The sequence below is a fragment of the Coptis chinensis genome, chromosome 7 (genome assembly GCF_015680905.1).
Source record: "Coptis chinensis isolate HL-2020 chromosome 7, ASM1568090v1, whole genome shotgun sequence".
Lineage (NCBI taxonomy): Eukaryota > Viridiplantae > Streptophyta > Magnoliopsida > Ranunculales > Ranunculaceae > Coptis > Coptis chinensis.
The window spans coordinates 19836323-19859110 of NC_141462.1; the positions used below are offsets into that span (position 1 = coordinate 19836323).

At 36.4% G+C, this 22788-nt stretch overlaps 1 protein-coding gene across 1 annotated transcript; it reads left to right on the forward strand.

The window, feature by feature from the left end:
- The first annotated feature begins 9352 nt into the window (after positions 1-9352).
- Positions 9353-15648, forward strand: LOC147486489 (uncharacterized). The gene is made up of 7 exons (XM_086571000.1): positions 9353-9453; positions 14118-14236; positions 14333-14417; positions 14499-14634; positions 14710-14864; positions 14941-15009; positions 15585-15648. Exons 1-7 carry the CDS (start codon positions 9353-9355, stop codon positions 15646-15648), a joined length of 729 nt encoding a protein of 242 aa, XP_086427126.1.
- The last annotated feature ends 7140 nt before the right edge of the window (positions 15649-22788 follow it).

Sequence of the window (22788 nt, forward strand, 5' to 3'; positions counted from 1 at the left end):
GTCGATCCCTAATTCATACATTGCAGAAGCAATCTGGTGTGCCAATAGATGGAAATCGGGGAACCTATTCGAATCCCAACTCGAGGATAACTTTGAAGCAGCTCAATCTCCTAATGACACTCAACTTGATGGTGAAACATATTATGATCCTGATGCATGGAGAATGCCTAGTGATGGTGAGCATGATAATACTTACAATGTTGTTGATGACGATAACGATAGCGAAGATGATGATCATGCTCAAGTTTGTGCCAGTGGTCCTAGTCGAGGAGGTGGTGGTGGTCGTGGAGATGGTAGTGGTCCGAGTCGAATAGGTGGTGGTGGTCCTCCTGGTTTTGATGATGATCATGCTCAGGTTCGTGCCAGTGGTCCAAGTCGAGGAGGTGGTGGTGATCGTGGAGATGGTAGTGGTCCAAGTCGAGTAGGTGGTGGTGGTCCTAGTGTATAATGTATACAGGGTCTATAAGCTTAAAATGTTATAGAGATTTTGTTGGGCGAAGTCGAAGACAGGTGATATGTTTATAAATAACCCCCCACAACATGTAAAACATAATATACTTAATGAAAATGAAACGAGCACATAAAAATGTCCACACAGAGCAATCAAGTTTGAAATTATAAAACAAGATGTGAAATCCACCAAGACCTGACTTTTAAAAGTTACTAATGCAGCCTAAGAGGAGTCTTGAACTCTCAAGGCAAGATTGCAAGAAGGATGCAAGACTTCAGTCCTTGCTTCCAACTAAGGAACAATCGAGGAAAAAATAACCGACATGTCATCATGAATCCAAATTTTTGTTCTTAAAGGGGAGAACTACTCAAACATAATGAGGAAAGATATGGCTCTCCAACAACAATCTTAAAACTTATTTAGGTATTTCAATGTCAATGACTACACCTAACCCTTGCCAAATCACACCCCACAATTCTACATCATTGACTTTAAGATTCCACGAAGATATTTTGAAGTAGCTCATGACCTAGAATTTCTAAATTCCATTCTGATGTTGACCAACTAACATGTATTCATGAATGCTATTTGGTACTGTGTGCTCTTCACCGAAGCGAAGTTTCGCTCAATATCAATTCAAATTGGGAGGTAAAGAAGAGTGAGAGATATATGGAGAGAATGGAGAAACTATTTTTTCACCTCTATTTCATTCTCAAGTCATTACTTATCAATCATCTTTCTTTATTCCTGAACCTAGAATCATATGCAGGTGGTTGCTAAAATGAAAAGCGAAAGCATATGGTAGGAGCTTTCACAAAAAGAAAAAAGTGTAAGCAAAACTTTATACCTTAACCGGTCTTGAATTGCAGACGCCATCCGGATCAAGCAACATGTCATGCTTTTCGGGTGTGGTTTTATGTTTGTTCCAATAAGAAAGCGATAAAATAAGAAAGGATGATTGCCCGAAGAGTTTATAAAATAAGAAAGGATGATTGATGCGATAAAACTGACTTGGTCCTAACCAAACCAAACCAAACGCCGATAAAAAAAAACGAAAAAAATATTTCCTAGAGTACTACGCCAATTTCCTAAAACACACACAATTTGCACTTATATAGTGTCCACTTTTTCCTAAACTCTTCCAATCGATAGAAGTTTAAAACTTAGAAATTAAACGCTTAAAAACTTAGAAATTATCGTGATTCTATATTCTTCATCTCCACCACGAAGAGTTTACAATAAATCTTCATCACATAAATCTTTATCCCTCTCTTCCTCCATGTCTATCATGAAGCGTTGGACACCAAAACCAATTCAAAAAGATTTTTGAATGAAATCTTTGATGGAGAGACCTGTAATCCATGTAAAGATAGAATACAAAAATATTACCAATGATCTCATACAACATGGTCCTATTTCTGAAAAACAAATAAATAATTGGTTCAAGAACAAGAGAACTAATTTGAAAAGAAAACAAAAAGATATGGTCACATGCCCGTAAGAACCAAATGTTTAAGTATGTATGCTTTTATAGACCGAATTCTAAAGCTTGGAAGTAAACTCTACCTTTTGTTGTCTATGTACTGAAATTAGTTGCCCTGTCTATTTTGAAGATTAAACAAATTGTTTCTGCATTTATTGGGCTGCAGACTCCTGTTTTGATCAAGTAATTTTTTTTTTGTGTACAGCAACGAAGGAAAAGGCTGGAAAGAAGACGAAAATAAATCCATCTGGCAAGATTAATCCAAAAAAAAACAGAGGTATGATCAAAATATCACATAATTTACCTTTTAGTTTATTATTTGTGACTGATTAAATTTTTTAAACAGTTATTACTAAAGAAAGAGCTAGAGAATCCACGGTTTAAAACGGTCAAATATTAAGAAATAAGAGACTTGGTATTTCTCCAAATCAGTTCCATTCATATCAAATGGATGATGTTGATATAAATGATGACGATTACCTCTCGCATTAGTGGATCGATTCTCAAGATGACGATGTCAATGATTTGAATCTAGAAGTACCAACGCATTTGTGATTTGGAAGTTTCACATACAAGTAAGTGTTCTCGACACTAAATTATACCGCAGATTGCTATTTTAGTCTATGCAATAAAATAATCTAATAATTGTTTTGGTGAAGTTGTTTTGAGCCTTTAGATATTGGTTGTCCAACTTCAATATGTTCTCATCAGGAGCTATTGTCTGGTATGAAGAAAGGAATGATATGATCAAAACCTACTTAATCCTAAATTCTCAATATGTTGTCGAACGCAAGGTTCAATTGCCTCTTCTAAAAAGAAACTCCTGAATTTTGAGAAATCTATGGATTGCAAAGGTGGACAAAAATCTTCAAATTACATGGAAAACATCAAGATCTACAACTCCATGTTTTGCGCTCACATCCTTTGGTGGTGCAAGCATTGAGTTCAATTAACGATGGAAGCGGGGCCCTTTGTTTATAAAATAAAATGACAAAATCACCATAAAATAGGAACTTTGTTTCCACCGTAAGGAGTCCGCCCAAGGTTTGCAGTTGTACATACATGATACGTAAAATGAAGTCTCACACAGTGTTGAACTCACTCAAGAAGAAAAATTGTAAAGAAGAGGGCAAGAGACGAAGTTAGATCCTAGCATTGTTCAAGGATCGATAGATATGTTGAATGTTACCAACAAACTCACTGAGACTTACAGAATGGCAAGGGATAGATTTAAAGAATGTCATGTAGTAGACATCAGTATAAAACTGATTAATAGAAGACAAAAAGATGGAAGACTTTATAATTTACCATCATCAACAGAGGTTGCTGGTTTAATTGTTGGTAATGGTGATGAATTTAATGAGCACAGAGATGTTATTGTCGACAAGAAAGGATTTGGATTGAAGAGAATCAATGAATTACTTCCAAGTTTCATGGCAATGCAATATCCACTTTTGTTCCCCCATGCTGAAGATGGATATAGAATTGACATTCCATATAGAAACAATAAAGTAGTTGGAAAAAGAAAAAATATTAGCATGAGAGAATTTTATGCTTTTAGATTGCAACTGAGACACAATGAAGGCCAAACTGTGGTTCGTGGAAAGAAGTTGAGACAACATTTTGTGTAGATTCTTATACAGCCTATTTGAACAAAGTAGAATGGAATGGGTTCGAAATAATCAAGAAACAATTCGCGTAAGAATTGTATCAAGGATTAGTAGATGTCGCTATCGGCTGGTGACGCAAAGCCCGGTTGTGTAGGAAATGATTAGTTCTTCCTTCATCTTTCACATGAGGACCCCGCTATATGATACAAAACTATCAAGATACCATTGCAATATGCACACACTGGTGCACCGTGATCTTTTCATTACTTTTACTTGCAACCCCAAATGGCCGTAAATTCAAAGATGTATAGACATGGTAGCTCCCGGGTTATAAAACCCGATGATTTTCCGATATTGTTGCAAGAGTTTTTGAGATTAAATTGCATGAACTGGATGATAGACTTACAAAAGCTAAACGATTTGGAAAAGCTTGGGCAGTGTATCCTAGATTTATTGTTTTTAATAAGTAATTTATACTTAACAAAATAATACTCATTTTACTTTGATATAATTTTTTAATGTTTTGCAAAGATTATACACTATTGAATTCCGTATCAGAGGTTTACCGCGATGCTCACATTTTACTTTTTTGACAACGCTTGAAGCCTACTACTCCTTCTCAAATCAATAAGCTCATATCCTGGCCGAAGTTACCCAACCTAATTGAGGACAAAATTGCATATGAATTAGTTGTAGAATTCATGATTCATGGACCGCGGTGGTGATGAAAACTCAGCTTCCCTTGCATGGAAGAGAAGAAGTGTACTAAGTTTTATCCAAAACCTTTTAGTGAAGAGACAACTATTGATGACAATGAATTCACAATTTACGTGAGGCGGAATAACAATCGGAAGGCAATGAAAAAGAAAATAGAAGTTGATAATGTGATGGGTTGTTCCACACAATGTAGATTTGATAGTAAAGTACCAAGCTCATATTAATGCTTAACATTGCAACAAGGCCGATCAATCAAGTACCTTTTCAAATACATTAACAAGGGAAGGGACAGAGCTACCGCGAATTATTGTTGAAAACTTGGTTACGCATAACCACAAGAATCATCAAATAGTAAAGGATGTTGATGAAGTTGCAAATTTCTTTAGACTATCGCGTTTCTTATCCGCTTCGGAAGCGGTTTGGAGACTATTGAAATTTGATATTCAATACAGAAGTCCAGCGCGTTGAAAGGTTACCATTCCATCTTGAAGGTCAGCATTTGGTTTATTATAGTGAAAGAGATTATCCAAAAGATGTAATAAATCGGAAAAAAATGCTTCAAAAACAAAGTTCACTTGAGTGGTTTTAAGAAATGTCGAGTATCCGTAATTAGCCAGAATCTTACATATGTTGATTTTCCTACTAAATTTGTATGGAATAAAAAGAAAAGAAGTGGAAGCCAAGGAAAAAGGGAAGAAAGTTGGACGGTGTACTACGCACATCCCACATCAGGAGAAAGATTCTATTTGAGGCTATTGCTGAATATTGTCAAAGGCCCTTTGAATTATGAAGATATTCGAACTGTTAATGGAAAAGTTTATCTAACTTTCAAAGCTGCACGTCAGGTATGTTTTTAATGACATTTTATCTTTAGTTTATATTGGTTTCTAACATAAATATGTTGTACATAATCTATAAATTAAAAACAATAAGGACTGGATAAATATGTTGTAAATGCATTAAAATAGACCTAATATTGACTTCTACTCCTATTAATGGACTCGACAAAGAGTAATTTTAGTCTTTTAGCAATGTTCATCCACATGCTTTCACTGCAGCTTAGGAAGCTTAATATTTTGAATGAAAAATAAAAATTTCAAACTAGCAATCCACAATTTCAGATCCTCAACACAACCCCAATCGAGCTATATGCCAATATTTAATCAAGTAGCAAAGGTCAATACCCGATTTTTCGGACTTAGCTTGGATGTTGAGAGAAAATCCATTTAGTCCCTTCCTCCATAGGGATTTTTCTTTGTTAGAGACATGAGTTGTTAGGTGTAACTATCTATGATAAGAGTAGAAAAACAACTCGGTGAATCATACATATCCAACAATGATTGGTCTGAGGCTTGGTTGCTCATTGAAGCTCATGTAGCTGGAGCTCCAAAGCTATGATATGTTTGGCATTTTAGAGAAGCAAACCGCTCATCGTAATCTAGAAGAAAATAATATAGAACAGTTCTTGGGATGTCGAGGCACTAGGGCATAGATACAAAAGAATGGGATTGTTAATTTCAACGAAATAATGGATATGAAAAGTTAGTTCAATAGCTTATAGCTCCTCAGGGATGCGATCAATGATAAATAGTTATCTTTATAGGCACTAGGGCATATATACAAAAGAATGGGATTGTTAATTCCTACAAAATAATGGATATGAAAAGTTAGTTCAACAATTTTATAGCTCCTGGGGGATGGATGCTCGAGCATAGGCATCCAAGAACTGGACACCCTTATTAGCATCACTTAAAGGAAAGTAATGCATAAAGCCTACGCTCATATCACACTAAGATAAGCTTTCATTTCTATTATCGAGTCCAGAAATAGATGCTTTTATGATAGCTAAAGTTCACTTTATGGGATAGATACAAACTTGACAATTTCTAACTTGATGACGACATCCTGCCGTTTGAGACATTTAAGGTTCAAAACTGGAAAAAGTAACCATCAAGTATCAAATATATAGTTTTTATAGGATTGCCCTAGGAAAGATAAAGAGGCATTCACTTACCAGTTTAAATTTTCAATACAATCGTTATTATCACCCAGCATGTGATTTTCCAGATCTTCTGATATTGGGCTATTATGATCCTCAAGCACCCTCCAATGGTACGTCATCATCTACATTCCCAGTCCCAAGATTCTTGAACTACAAAAGAGGAAGGCAGAATATCAGTATTACATTGAGAATAGAATATAAAAGAATTGGAGTAAATCACCTCTAATAAGAAAAAGACTCAAGACAAAAAAAAAAATTACTCAAAGATATTTATCAGATCAAAATCAAAAATTGAAATTACCGACTAATTTATATTTTGTATATTCAAATTCTAATGTATCATTTTGTTAAATTCTTCTATCAAGGAGCATGGACTACTAGAGGACGACAGCGAATGGGATGATGCTATGGAAGAAGCAAGCCATTGGCAACTTCCAAAATCTTTAAGACAATTGTTCGTCACTTTGATACTGCTTTGTGGGGTGACTTATCCTGATAAACTTTTTGAGAAACATCAAAAGCACCTCGGAGATGATATTTTGTTTCGATACAGAAAGAAAAACAATAATGAGAATCTCCAACTCACTGAAGAACATATTAGAAATGAGACTCTCTGTGAAATTGAACAAATTATGGCTGAAAAAGGATTATCTCTCACAAACATTCCTGATTTCCCGAAATTTGATATGTCTTCAAGGATCTCCACAGAAAACAGATTGATTGCTGAAGAATTAGATTACGACTGCAATGAGTTGCGAAAAGAATATGAGATTCTTAACAACGGAATGAACGTTAAGTAGCGTGAGGTATTCAACTCTGTTAATGATGTAGTTCGGTCTCAATCGAGGGTGTTTTTTCGCGGTAACGGATGCGGAGGAACGGCAAAACATATCTTTACAAAACAATAATTTCTAAACTTCGGTCCGGAAGGAAAAATTGTTCTTGCAATTAAGGCGTGCCGGGATAGTCTGCACTCCCTACTTCCGTGTGGAAGGACACTCACTCTAGGTTTAAAATTGTTATTCGACCGATGAAAACACCAATTGTGACATCTCTCAAGGGACATTATTACACAACCTTATCAGCGAAATGATCTAATAGTGTGGGACGAAGCACCAATGACTCACGAGACATGGATTTGAGGTCTGTAAACCGCATTAATCGGAGGACCTTTTTAAATCACAAGGCAAAGAATTTGGTGGTAAAACATTCCTAATGGGAGGAGATTTCGCACAAATATTACCACCATTCCAAGAGGCACAAGAACTAATGTTGTTGATGCTTCTATCAACAAGTCAAAATTATGGAAAAACTGCAAAGTTTTTCACTTAACTGAGAACATGCAACTGAAGATTGGAAATATAGACTCAGCTACAACAAACTCTATTGAAGAGTTTAGCAAATGGGTTTTAGACCTTGGAGATGGAAATTTGCCTGCTTCTAGATTGAGTGATGAAGTGGAATCAACTTGGATCAAAATTCCTGAAGACTTGCTTATTCCTGAGAGTGATAACCCAGTAGAAGATATTGTGTCATGCATATATCCGGATTTGGTCAACAAATATACAGATGTTCAGTATCTCAAAGAAAGAAGCATTCTAGCCCCGAGGAACAAAACGGTTGATGAAATTAATTCTACAATAATTTTAACTCCCATTTAAGCGAAGACATACTTAAGTGCAGACTCACTAAGTCCAATTGAAGGTAAACATGCTGAACAAGATGTTCTATACCCGACAGAATTCTTAAACACTCTTGAATTTTCCGGCATACCAAACCACAAACTGGATTTAAAAGTTGGTGTTCCTATTATGTTAATGAGAAACATTAATCAGAGTCAAGGACTATGCAATGGTACTAGGATGATCGTCACAAAATTGGCTTCGAAAGTGATATATGCAAATATTATTACAGGAACAAAGTAGGAGATCCGTTTTCATTCCAAGAACAAGATTGTCACCAAGCCGATACAAAATGGCCATTTGTATTCGAAGGAAGCAATTCCTCAGAAAAGTTTGTTTTGCTATGACCATAAACAAAAGCCAGGGACAAACTTTCGAAAAAATTGGAATATATTTGCCAACACCAGTTTTCACGCATGGACAGTTATATGTTGCAGTTTCAAGAACAACATCATGAGAGGGACTGAAGTTTTTGATCAAAAGGAATGGGAACGAGCCTGAAGGACACACAAAACATTGTCTATAAAGAAGTGTTCAATTCCATCTGAAGGTTTTAACACTAAAGGTATTTTCTAAAACTAATGACTATTATATTTTTTATATTAAAATGGACCTGACACAACTCTAATTATGTTGGTTTGTGTCGCAGTGTACCCTAAGTTAAACATAGTCATATGAATGCGTAGACTGATTTCAATGTATTGTCACGTGATCTATAGACCCATTATCCAGTCTATAGGTAATGGGGTATTTATGACTCGGGAGTTTGAGCTGTTGATGGTGATAGTGATGGCGATGGGCCCTTATTGCTATTCCGGAAGGTCACTCTCTTTGTCGATCTCTCAGATAAGTTCATCACCTATGTGTGCCAAAGAAGTAGGTACAGGTTCTTACCGAAACAAGGCTTTATTGCCATCCCTGCTTACATGGGAAGGTTTGAACTGGGAAGAAAGTCATAACTGACCTTGGAGACAGGGAGTGACTTCCAGGGCTTGGAATGATTACTTGAGCCGGTAAAGCAGTTACAATCGCACTTCCATTCAGGGCCATGAAGTCAATCCTATCACCGATCGACCCTAATACTTAAGGACCGAGTTTCCTTTCTTCCTTCCTCGTAATATCTTCTATTTAGTACGTAACGAGTGTAAAGAATGGATTATAGGTTTAATTACCTCACCCTTACCAAGTCGCCACCGTCTTTGGATCACCCGCGAACCAACCGGGCGAGGTATTATCGACTTCGGATCCAAGCCGAAAAGGGGATGCTAGGATCGATACATTCAAGAAAGTTAAAGTGTTGGAAACCGATGCTACGAGCATATCCGACAAACAAGAGAAGAAAGAACATTGGTTGCAAAGCGGTATCGAGGCGCAAAGGGTGGCCACAAAAGAAGGATTCTCATTCCAATGCCTTTCCAGCCACAGCAGCAGTTGGAGAGTGAACCGGAGCAGCAGTTGGAGAGGTTACAAGCTGACCAATCTACTTTCATGGATGACGCTGCTCTTGGGTTAGTTCATCGAGCTCGGTTATTGTTATGCATGTATTTAGTTCTATCTTTCTTTGTCCTTCTGATTTTTTTTCGTTTCTCATCGCAGGTTATTGGAGCGACTGCAGTCTACACTAAACACAATCTTCTATTTAGTACGTAGCGAGTGTAAAGAATGGATTATAGGTTTAATTACCTCACCCTTACCAAGTCACACGCCGCTTTGATCTTTGGATCAACCCAGGGATGACGACGAGGCGAGGTATTATCGACTTTCCGGAAAGTTAAAGTGTTGAAAACCGATCCTATGAGCATATCCGACAAACAAGAGAAGAAATAACATTGGTTGCAAAGCTTATCGAGGGAGCAAAGGTGGCCACAAAAGAAGGATTCTCGTTCCAATGCCTTTCCACACCACAAAGCGGAAATTGAGAGGCAAACGGAGCAGTGTTGGAGAGGTTTCAAGTCGACCAATCTACTTTCATGGATGACGCTTACTCTTGGGTTAGTTCATGGAGCTCGGCCCCGGTGACATTGCGACTTCACCCAATCTGAGGGATGCATCATGCCTTTACACCCACATAGCCGATGCTTATCGGGGTGAGGCTTTCTGCTTTTCCTATTTACTATTGTTATGCATGTATTTAGTTCTATCTTTCTTTGTCCTTCCGATTTTATTTCGTTTCTCATCGCAGTTATTGGAGCAACCGCAGAGCTTAACAACCGTGTTGTAAGGTATGGTCCCCGTGATGCTCGAGATGGAAAAACTACACTCTTCCCTAAGTAAGCTTTGAAAACGATCTAACTCAAGACTCATTTGGAGCTCCGGGCAACCAAGATGAGCACTCACAAACAGGCGGAGAAGATTCCTAATCGGACTCACCGCCTTTTAACGCATTTCGTCGAGGGACGAGGATAAAAAGAATTTGGAAGGCATAGGCTCCTACCCGGGCCGAAGTTTTTTTCTCGATGTACAAGCTTCATTAATGGTAGGAGGAGCATAGTTTGTGGAGAACTCCGAATTCGGCGAATTCGGTTTTCAAAAACGGAATTCGAACATAGATATCGAAATTCGAAATTCGAATACAACAAGGGTCGAAAATGAATTCGGTTTTCCCGAGAATTCGAAATTCGAACTATGAGGAGGAGTAAACATATTAGATTCGAGCATGGACCCCATTCTTAGAGGCGTGGTTGTGGGATTCATTCATGCTCATGAACTCGGGCAATTACTGATCAAATGATATTTTCTGTTTTGACTTTAATTACGATTGTTTAAAGGGACTTTAAACCAAGGTTCTACTCTTTGGAAGCTCGCTCGCCAACATCCATATAACAATCTTAAACTTCTAGCAGTTCCAACTTTGCTCCAGGTATTTGTCTATTAAATTAGCTACATAGGCCTTTTAGCTTTCCCAGTCAAATTTAGCACCCCAAAATCAAAAAACCAATCCAATCGTGTTTTCCATTTTGAAGTGCGAAATGATACGATATTGTTCTGCCGTCCGTCCATTATTTTGTAATTTAAGTTGAATTTTTTTTAGACGGACGGTACAGTTTATGCCGTCGGGGGTATAAAGAGATATGAGATTGAAAAAGCTTTAATATACAAATTACCAATATATGTGTCCTTTAGTAAGTGGTGTGTAAATGTGCAATGTAACTATGAAGCTGCTGGTATTCCACTAAATTAATTAAAAAGAAGATAAGAGGCTGACTAGGTTTACTTAATGAAGACAGACAATGTTAAAGTACACAATGCCAAAATAGATTGACTACCACAGCTGGAGAATACTCATAAAAAAACGTATTGGACACATCGATTATAGAATACAAGTGTGTAATGGAGAAAGGTAGGAAGATGAGTGAGAGTACAAGTGTGTAAGTTTAGTAATGAGTGAGAGTACAAAGAGAAAGGTAGGAAGATGAGTGAGAGTGGTTGTGCCAGAAATGTAGTGCTCTTCCAGTCTTCCCATTCATGGCACAAGGCCATCTGAATCCATTCCTTGATCTAGCACGACTTCTAGCCTCTCGAATTCCTTCACTCACCATCACTATAGTCAAGACTCCAAAGAACGCCCTCGGTTTTTCACGCTTTAGCTCTTACCCAACCATTAGTTTTCCAAGAGTTGTCCTTCCAACTCTCATCTCATCACTCTTCACTTCCTCAAAATGCTCAAAACACCGATGCTCTCTCCAACCTATTGGCAATTGGTCAATTCTATCATATTTCTTTGAATCACTTCTTGAGCCTTCTTTTCAACGTCGATGTCTCAAATGAAAGAATCCAATGATGGAATACCTCTCGTATGTGTCATCTCCGATATGTTCTAGGGTTTTAGTGTTGAGGTTGCACATACCTTTGGTTCTCAACATGTTCCTTTCTATACATCCGGTCCTTACGCGAATGTCCATTTACAACTCCATCCGGACTCATTTTCCTCATTTGGCCAATGAAGACAACGTCATCACACTCCCTAATCTCCCACATATCACAATCCACGAAACCAGCTTTCCAACAACATGAAAGCTGCTGATCCAACTAACCCATCGTCTCTCTTTGCCAAAAGACAATTTGAATATTGTAGTAGAAAGAGGATGGAAGTCTTTGGAACACAGCAGTTGAAGTGCTTGAGAAATCAAGCTTGGATGATTGGGGAAGTCAACTAGGAAACGTGTTTGGGCAATAGGACCTCTGCTTCCTAGCTCAACTCAAGAGTATGAGCGAGGAGGGAAGAATCCTGGAGTTTCACCACAGACGTGCATAGACTGGCTTGACGAACACGCCTCCCATTCGGTTCTCTTTGTGTCGTTTGGCTATGGGCTGATGGGAGTCAATTGGACAGCTGCGGCAATTGACGCTTCGCCAGAATAGATTCTCTGGTGGGCTTTCAAATTCACTTTTGCATTTAACTGAGCTCCAAGTCTTGGATTTGCGCAACAACTCTCCATTAATGCAAATTCTATTGTCTTGGAATCTTCCAACAGATTGTCTGATGAGGTTCCAGTAAACTTTGCATTAGGAACAAAGATACTTGCATTAGGTCAAAATGAGTTTTCAGCTCCCTTACCTCAGAATCTTAGCAGCTTGAGCGAACTCGAGCACCTCGATCTCCATAACAACAATATAATCGGAGAATAGCCAGAGTTCCTCTACCAAACGTCTAGCCTTCAAGTTCTTAATCTTAATGGTTTGATATAGTCAGCTATGTAAGCTAGCCTTAACATTGAAAAAGATTAACGTTACGCAATTTATCTGTTTAACGAAGTCCCTAAACCTGTACCTATGAGCAGATACAGAACAAGAGGTGAAGATCGAGCAGCTGCATTCATCCAAATACATAAATTAAAACTGAAATCAAACCATTAATGAATTTATCGATAACCCTGAAGATAGTGGAATCGTCTTTACTATAGCTTTAAAATATATATTAGAGTTTGAGCTGTTCTAGCGAATCTCTGTACAAGTTTAAATTGTTGTTAACTCAGTTAGAAACTTTGATTGGTCCGGCCTTTACCATACTAAAATTAATTCTATTTTATATACTTATCCGTTTCTAATTCAGAGAAGTATTCCTTAATTCAACTTCTACCTACGTTCAGTTTCAAATTTAGATAAGTATTGCTTAATTAAACTTATACATACGGTACAAGTTCAAAGCAAGTATACTTCTAAAACTAGAACAACACCTTCGGAACTTATAAATACAACACAACCGATTAATATAATTTACATAAAACTATAGAGCTACTGCAGAGAAAAGGTACACATGACAATAATTTCTTTTTCAATCTTATTAGATTTTTTAATAGTATTAGTAAACTGTTGTTATTTTAATCCATGAACTCAGCATAAATAATACATCTGTCCATGCATACATAGCAAAACGGTTGTATATTCATCATAATTGTGATAACAATTGTAATTCTAATAGCTGGATATACTGTAACAGAACATTATGACTGGAAAATTCAATTTTTTCGATGAGATAAACGACAAATCTGACAGTTGGAAGGTTCGAGCACGATAAGCGAGAATGTGGGAAGTCTGTTAATCTGAGGACAAGACACAATCATATGGTCTACACATGCTGCTGCTACTTGATCTAAAAAGGTAGAACAGACTCAAAAATTACTTCTTTTATATCAAAATAATTTTTGAATTTTAATCCACTTATATTACATTGTGGCGGTCGAATCAAATTCATGCAAAGATTTCACCGGGGAATCCAACACATGTTTGAAAAGAAACCGATAGAAGGAGACATATTTGTAATTGATAAATTTGAAGTCAAAGAAACACGAGGAAGATATCGTCCAAGAAGATCTAAGTACACTATTTCTTTCACAAAAGATACTATAGTATCTCCTTCGAAAAGAAATTGGGACGACATTCAACAGATATAATTTTTCGTTAAGTAGAGAATTTGAAGATCTTATGAAAACAAAGGATATCTCAGTTTTTCATACCAAAGGTGAGTTATTTATACATACCATATTGTTTATTATAACTAATTTCTAACAATGTCTACAAATCAGATTTCATAGGAAAACTTATCGAGTCGGCCAAAGAAACCTCAAGGATTTAGGGAAATCACAATACAAAACGAAAGGTAAACAAAATCTACATAAATTATTTTTTAACTTAATTTCTTACACAGCTAATTATGTAAATACGTAATCAGGGGAAGTGAGCTTACTATAGCTTTATGGGGTGACAACTCCGATAGACTGGCAAATATTAGCAATCAAGAAGAAGATATGATGCTCATCATCACATCATTATACCTGAAAATGATTGGAAGTAAGTATAATTATTAATCATCAATTATATAGACTGTTAAACATATATAATGGAAGTAAGTACAAATCTAATGTTTTGAATTTTCATATTTTACAGAGGAATACAAACTTTGTTTAACATCTGCGACAAAGTTGTACTTGAATTGGGAACATTTTGGCCACGTCGACCAGATGAGAAACAGGTGATATTCGTTAACAAAAGCATTACTATTCCTCACAAAAGCATTAACAAATATGACTTATCCCTAATTTGATTTTCGTAGATATCAAATTAGAAATACAAGAGTTCAAATTGAACAAGCAGTGACAGACGAGCCTACATCAATGAAGGAACTAATGAATCAAGACAGAGTCTCAATTTCGGAGCTAATTTCACTAGGAAAAGAAACACACAATCAGGTATACCAAGTAAATGCTTAAATAATACCGTGATGAAATTAATAAAAACTGAACTAATAAACATATTTTTTGCAGGGAAAGCAATTCACTTGCAGGGCAAAGTTTGTGAAGATATTTGGAAACCAGTGGAGCTACAAATCATGCGAGAACTGCACTTATAAGCATGTTAACAAAGGATCGGAACCTTTTTGCAGTAATTGTGAAACAACATACAAGACTCCACAAGACAGGTAAAGAAATCACTAATAAATACTACATCTTCGGTTTTATAATTCATTACTAATTCCAACTTTAAAACATCAACAGGTACCTACTTAAACTATGCGTACAAGATGAGAGGGAGATCAAACAGCTTTTTGTCGCCTTTGGTAAAAGGTGAGAAAATAGTCGAAGTTTCCTATCCAAAAAATAATGGAGCTGACTTGAGAGGCAAGTACATGACTAAATACGAAAAATTATTTTATAGAATGATACAAAGTTAAGTAATTGAACCGTACCTACATTTATTTTGTCAAAAAAAGGAAAAAAATCTTGAAGAAATTAAGGAAAAGCTTGAAAAGAATGCGGGGAAGGAGTATATTTTCAAAGTTAAGCTAAATGAGTATAGTATAAAAGAAAAGTTCCTTCATTGATTGTTACGGATATATTAGAAGATGATGAAGACTTTTGTTGAAGAAAATCGTCCATCAAAAACCCCGTAAAGATTCGTAAACAGAGGAAAATGAGGAAAACAAAGAGATCAAAGGATGAAAAATATCGCCTTAGGATGGAAGATTAATAGGAATTCTATTAGGATTTATTCATATTTCATCAACAACATTTGTACTTTGGGATACATTAATGATGTTTAGGTTTTAAACTATTTGAGCTATTTAGTATTGTCTTTGGATTAATTTACTTTAATTCATTAATTCAATCTGAAATTTGTGAGTTCAATTTGAAATCTTTAGGATAATTTATTTGTCCAAGTTTGTGTATGCAAGTCCTACATCTTGCAATTGCTGCATGCCATGAAGTTGTGTCATGGGAAATTCTTAACATGATTTTCTGGAAGTTATGTCATGAAAGTTGTGTCATGGCAAAATATGACTTCGTAATACCAGTTCCAGCTTGAAAATACAAAGTTTGAATACAATGATAAAACTATCGTCTCTCATCAGTCAATCAATTCTGAGCGAAGGAACAAGACAGTCACTCACAGGTCAGTATATCTCTCGAGTCCAATTTACACAGCTATGTTACACTTAAGTACATTGCCAATAAATAATTCTAACAGAAACTTTCAATTCCCAGAGAATGTGAATTTGGCTCAGCTTTGGCCTCATGACCAACATCACTTGCTCTCTATCGTTGTTTGTTGTCAGTCCTCCACTTCCTCAACTCCTGCTCAATTGCTAGCTTGCCTTCCTTGGTCATCTCATCCTTCTCCATTGCAATTCTCCTCTCTTCCAACTTTGTAGCCTTAACTCAGATTCCTTGGCATCTTCTATCTGAGAGATGGCAACTGCCACTTTTAGGTTTGTTTGCTCCTCCACGTTGTGAGCCTTTTTGCTCAGTGTGTAGTACTCCTCTAGAGTGTCACCCCGTTTGGTGCATTTTCATTACTCCCACTTCCAGCCAGTTCACTTTTTTGTAAGGTCATGACTGCTGCTAAAGCTAACCTTTCTGATGCTAGGGAAGCTTCTATCTTCTTCTGAGTTGCATGTAATCTTTTATTCATGGTAAATACACCTACCTTCAATAGCTCTCCGCCTTCCTTTGCCTTTAACATCGCTTCTCTTGAAGCCATCTCTTTCTCCAAATCCAAAGAAGAATACTCGACCTGCAAATTTTCCAACTCATCTTTCACAGATTTCAGTTCTGCCACTGCAGCAGCATGTCTTTCTTGGGCCACTTCGAACTGTGATTTGGTGGCAGCACTTCCTTTACCCTTAGATTAGCAAGTTCTGAGTCCTGTTTTGCTTGCTATTCTTCCCTTTGTGCTCTCTCGAGGTTCAGCTTCAGCTCTTCTTTGACTCTCCTTATGCTGTCTAACTCATCCAGTGCCTTGGGATTGGCATCAAGGGTTGCCTCTGCCTTTTTTTAATCTTTAAAAGCTCCTCTTCAGACTTCTCAAGTTCAAGTTCCATGAGCTTGCGCTTATGCACTCATCCAGATAGTTGAATTCAGAAATCTAATAAATAGCATGATCCACGGCTTAGAATCCGACTTGAGTACTGTGAGAGACTAAGTTCTTAAAAATATCTTGGACCCCAAAACATGGAAATGTCTCCCTTAGAGTGTGTGAAGGAGGCTACTTTGGGAGAAGTAGAAGAAATTAAAAGTCAGAGGGAATGAAGGAATGAAGCAAGGAAAATGGAATATGGATTTAGTCATCAGATTGACTGACTAGAATTAAAGATAAATTCCTTGACTTAACATATGGTCTATAATTATGTAGATTGGTAAAACTCAATTCTTTAAAACGAAAATTAAATAAATAATACCAATGACTTAGATCTTTCATTGGTCAATTACTTTAGGATGGACTGATGGAGAGTTGCTCCTTCTGACCTTCTCTATCATGTTAACTTTAAGTACGAGAGAAAAATGACAAACAGATATTTTTTTTATTCTGATCTGACATGATCTTACTGCAATTGAAATGCTAAATCAAATAGAGCTAAGCAAGAAGCCAAACAAGGCTGCAGAGTATTAGCAGAGCAGAGGAATGCTGAAGAATCAACCTCTAGCTTTGTATTGAAATAGTGAATCTGCTTAGTAACGCAGATTAGTCGGTTACACACTATCAAGTATCAACTATCAAAAGCGTTGGAGGCATGAATATTTCCCTATTTCTTGGACCTTGCATTCACGTTCTTGAAAGTTTAGAGTATCATAATTCAGAAGACTCTACATTCGGCAATTATACATTTCATCAACAACAACAACAAAAAACCAATTATATTTTGTTGTAAATTTGTGGTAATATATACAATAACAAATAAAATTTGCAATTTACATAAATTTATGTTTTGTGGAATCTTTGTCGCCGGCAAAGAATATTTAATAAGGTCATTAGTTAGCAAATATTTAATGAGGAAAAAATAGATACTTAATTAGCACTTTACAACTTCCCTTGGAAACATCAATCCCTCTGCTCTGCACGAGACGGTTGTTGAAGTGCCTAACGTAACATACGAGGATATAGGGGTATGGTCTTAAGCGTGGCTTCAATGAATGGAATAATAGATTCAGTGAGAAAATTGCACCAGAGGAATCCCAGAATTCCGATAAACAAGTTGCTGTTGATTCTGAAACTGGGACTAGATCTGTTAATAGGATTAGTAGAATCGTCTTCTCAAACAAGTTAAAACCGAAGATACTCGGGTTGAACAACCAAAGTTAGTTATAAAGCCACCTGCAGAGGTAGATAGAGACCAGACCTCACAAGAAACTCATAATTAAGCAGACCAAAGGGAACATTAGTGTGGACCGGGTTCAAGAAGAAAGTAGTTCCGGTCCGCAAAGAAAATTATAGGAAGACTAAGGCGATGAGAGAGCTGTCGAGCAGTGACAAGCTTAGAAAGAGGCGGTCCGTGGTTGAGCTTGGAAACTATAGCGCAGAATATGCCCCACAAAGTAAACGCCATAGGGGAGAAGCAGGGGGTTTTATCTTAAGTACAGAAACTGTTTATAGGTATCAGGCCCCCATAGAAGAACTAGCAACAAGCGCATATACTCTTACAAATAGCACAAAAAACATTACAAAAAAAAAATTGAGACTATCTTCCATGTTAAGATTTGGTATCTAGACATCAGTGTTTGATACTGATACAAATCTAAAACATAGATCATAGGGTCTTAGCATATTGACCAAAATCATACACTTGCAAAATATAGCAAAATAAAACTTGGAAAAAAGCCTAAAATTAAGGTTTATCAAAACTTGGAAGAAATCCTAGAACTTGGAAGAAAGCCTAAAATTAAGACTATATACACTTACAAACAGCAGAAAAACATTACAAAAGAAAACATGAGACTATCTTCCATGTGAAGATTTGGTATTTAGGCGACTTTTAGTGTATATTGTCAAGATAGTGATACAAATCTAAAACATAGGTCATAGAGCCTTAGTATATCAACCAAAATCATACAGTTAAGCAGAACATAGCAAAAAATCCTTGAAAGAAAGCCTAAAATTAATATTTGAATCAGTTATCAAATATAAGAAAAATATAAAAAAAAATTAATGATCCAAGTAAAATCACATTTCATAACCCATAATTGAAGTGCTTTCAAAAGATTATGTTATCTGGAATCCAGAATGAAACTGTATTTAGTGTATGTACGCTATGACGTCTATTCAACGACCACATCAGTTTCACCTACCCCGCCATGGGAAGGAGACTTTCTGATAGATGCAACACGGAGACTGCCCCTGAAAGGCTATTCATCGCTACTTCATTCACCGACTGCATAGTCTTCTGTCATCTCGAGATATTCTGCCACGCAGCGCAGCATGGCAATGTTATCTGCAAAATATTATACGGCTTCACTGACGGACCCATATTTCCCTCCGAGTCCAGAGTTGCCATGGGCATGCACCCCTATTAATCCCTCGCCTTCTTCAACTCTTCTCTAACAATGTATTGCATCACTACACCGTCATGAAGGAAATATTTTCTCCATTGCAGTATTGCATGGCAGTGTGTTTACGGGTTCAGAGAGTAGTCACGAATAGCAGATGGATTCTGCAGAGAGGGGATACCTTAAAATGAATTCTGGCGATGTTCGTGCCATATTAGCTTACGGTAACATGCTTTTCACAACACACAAGGATCATAAAGTTCGGGTATGGAGCATGACAGCATACAGTATTTATGTCCTTCAATTTGGTGCATTGTTAAATTTAAGTTTGATAGCTACTCCAATACCAAAACTGGCGCAGCTACTCCAAGAGCAAAGATTGGTGGCGATTCGGAGAGGTGTGGTTCTATCCTTGATCGGACATAGATGATGTTGTTGACCGCTTAACTGTGGGACCAAAGCGTGTAGGGATTGAGTTGGGTCATAAAGGGCAATGTCGTAGAGCAACTACTGAGGTTGGAACTGCAATGACATCTTATTTACTGAATGCACTTGATTAATATTACTGGTTGGACAGTGTACAACAAAGTCTGATTAGTTCGATCAAGAAGCATCTTGGGTTTGGATTCATTATTGTATCCGAAATTCACTACCTGAGGAATCCCATTTATACTTAACTTCCTAAACAAACATATCTAATAAGAATCCTATTAATACTAAACTTCTAATCACATAATAAAACCTAAACAAACATATATATAAAAAAAAAAACCCCACGATCTTCCTAACACAAAACAAAAAACAAAGGTAAACTTTCAGTTTTTTCTTTTAGTCTGATTTACATTAGTTTTACATATATAACTGAGTTTTTTTTCCTTTTTTTTTTATTGCATGCAATAGAACATATTCAATCAAGGCTTCAGAAAGAGTTAACAAGAATGGATAAGGTAAACAATTTCTTTTCCAGTATCTTATTTAATAATTTTGTTGATTTCTCTTTTATGATTCAAGTGATGATAATATTAAAGTTTAAACACATGAGATATTAGCGTCTTTTAATTCAAAATTATATTGAACTATATTGAAATAATTATATGAAATAATTATATGAAATATAATTTCATCAATAATTATACGAAATAATTATATGAAATAATGCTGGAACCAAGTTTAGTCGTATATGCCCTGACAATGGTGAGACTGTATATTTCTGGATAATATAAACTAATGTAATTTTTAAAATAATTTCATCAATAATTATATGAAATATAATTTCATCGATAATTATATGAAATAATGCTGGAACCAAGTTTAGTCGTATATGCCCTGATAATGGTGAGACTGTATATTTCTGGATAATATAAACTAATGTAATTTTTAAAATACAGCTCATGGAGTATGAAACCAAACACAAAATTTCACTCAAGACAGCGTTGAGAGAAATTCTAATCAAGGAAAAAATTCAGGGAGAACCAGTTTACATATCAAAGCTTGAAAACAACCGATATGCTACAGATGTCATAATAGATTTGCCGATAATGAGAGAAATCTTCAAAAATCCGAATTATCCTATAAGCCAATCATTTCCGGGGACGTATCAAACTAAGAAAGTAGACTCAGAAAATGCGGCTGCAGGAAACGCTATCCGCTTTCTACAGCAAATATACAAATTTGAGGTTTTAGACGTCAACCACAAAGAAGTCATTACTAAACGTGAAGAGCTGCATGAAGCAAATACTAGAGAAAAACAACTTCATCAACATATTGAAAACTTGCGAAAAGAAAATGCCTATTTGAAGTCAATAAATGAAGCATTGCTTATAGGAGGACCAAATTGGGATATGGACTACCTAAGCATCCCAAATAATTCATCAGATTTGGATGAGGATTAACGTAGTGTTTTTCAAGCTGAATTCTATATTGGATGAGGATTAGCACAGTGTTAGATCCATCAAATTTATGTTTTTGTTTTTTCAATTTAAATTATCTATAGTTCATCATAACTTAATGTAAGAACCTGTTTTGGCTTGAATCCACCTAAGGTGTTCTAAAACAAAACCTTTTGCTCATCCCGTGTTAGCCTACCCCCATATGTATGACCCCCTAAGTCGGTCTTTGCAATCATAGATACATAATTGCCAATTTTATGTATGTATTGGCAGCATGACAGTTTTTTGAGCTCTCGCAAAGACTTTCGACCCCAAAACTCTCTCCAACCAAAAATCTCATTCACGCTAAAGACTCACCCCACTAGACCCCAAACCACTCTTCCACCAAAAATCTCATTAACGGCTAAAGCTGCAGCAGCAGCACTCGCCACACTCGACCCCAAACCACTCTCCTTCCAAAAACTCTCCCACCAAAAATCTAATTGACTGCTACAGCTGCAACGGCAGCACTCACCACACTCGAACCCAAATCACTACCTAACGGCAACCCTTTCTCAACAGAAATCAAGCACTCTCTTCAAACACTGCTAGGTAAATTTGTAAAGGAACACAATCACTCTCTCAAGTATAGATCGAGAGTAAGACCAAATTGAAAGGAAACCTATTGTTAAGGCGATGTGTATCCAGAAGCAAAATTATGATCCCTCAAATTTAGTGTTTCTAACCTCAATAATGCCACTCTCTTTTCCAATCATTTGCATTTTGTTGCCATAACATAATATACAAGTATATTACACAACTGTGACAATTCAACAAAAATATTCTAACAAGTGTACCAGTCAAATAACTGAGGCCAAAAAAAAAATGCTCAACATTACTCAATTATATACTTTTCTAGAACATACAATGCAAATTAAACACTAATTAAGAAATTATAATCAAGAAAGCAAATTAATAATGCAAAAAAAGATACTAAACATTGCAATCATTCGCAGGTGAAACCTTTCTTAAGTAGACTACATCCGGAAACACATAACACTGAATCCATCGAAGCTGCGTCATCATCATCAATATCATAAACCCTTGAAAATAGATCACTATTGTTTTGCTCCTCTGTCACCAAGAATACCATCACCATATTAGTTCATATATCTCAATAAAACTTAGTGCGTTATGGACCAAAATCAACAAAGTAAGATTATAACATTGTGAGATATCGGAAAATTGGGATCAGGTGTTAATGATTAGGCTCTCTATGGTATGTGTATGCAATATACATATACAGTTCACTGAATTTACTCGAAACTTTGGAGAAGGGAACACATTCCAAAACCTAAGTGTTTCATCTCCTGCTTCGGTGACAATGGTCTGAAAGAGGAAGATAGTTGAACATAAAAATCTTAAAGCCCCGAAAAAAAAAATACAAAAAATGAGATGAAGCTTGACTAAACCTCATCCAAGAAAAAAAAATATAAAGATAATGTAAAAGAAGGATAAGAGAAGGGGGAAAGAGTTACTAAATTACCTGACCATCAGGTGATATGGCAAGATAAACAACTCTGTACGTATGGCCACTAAGTGTCGCCAACTGAAATGGAGGGGACAAAAAATTGAGTACCTTTGACATAGTTGGATATCTCCAAACTATTATTTGATTTTGGGAGTAGCCATGGGTGCTGACAAGTTCATTGACATT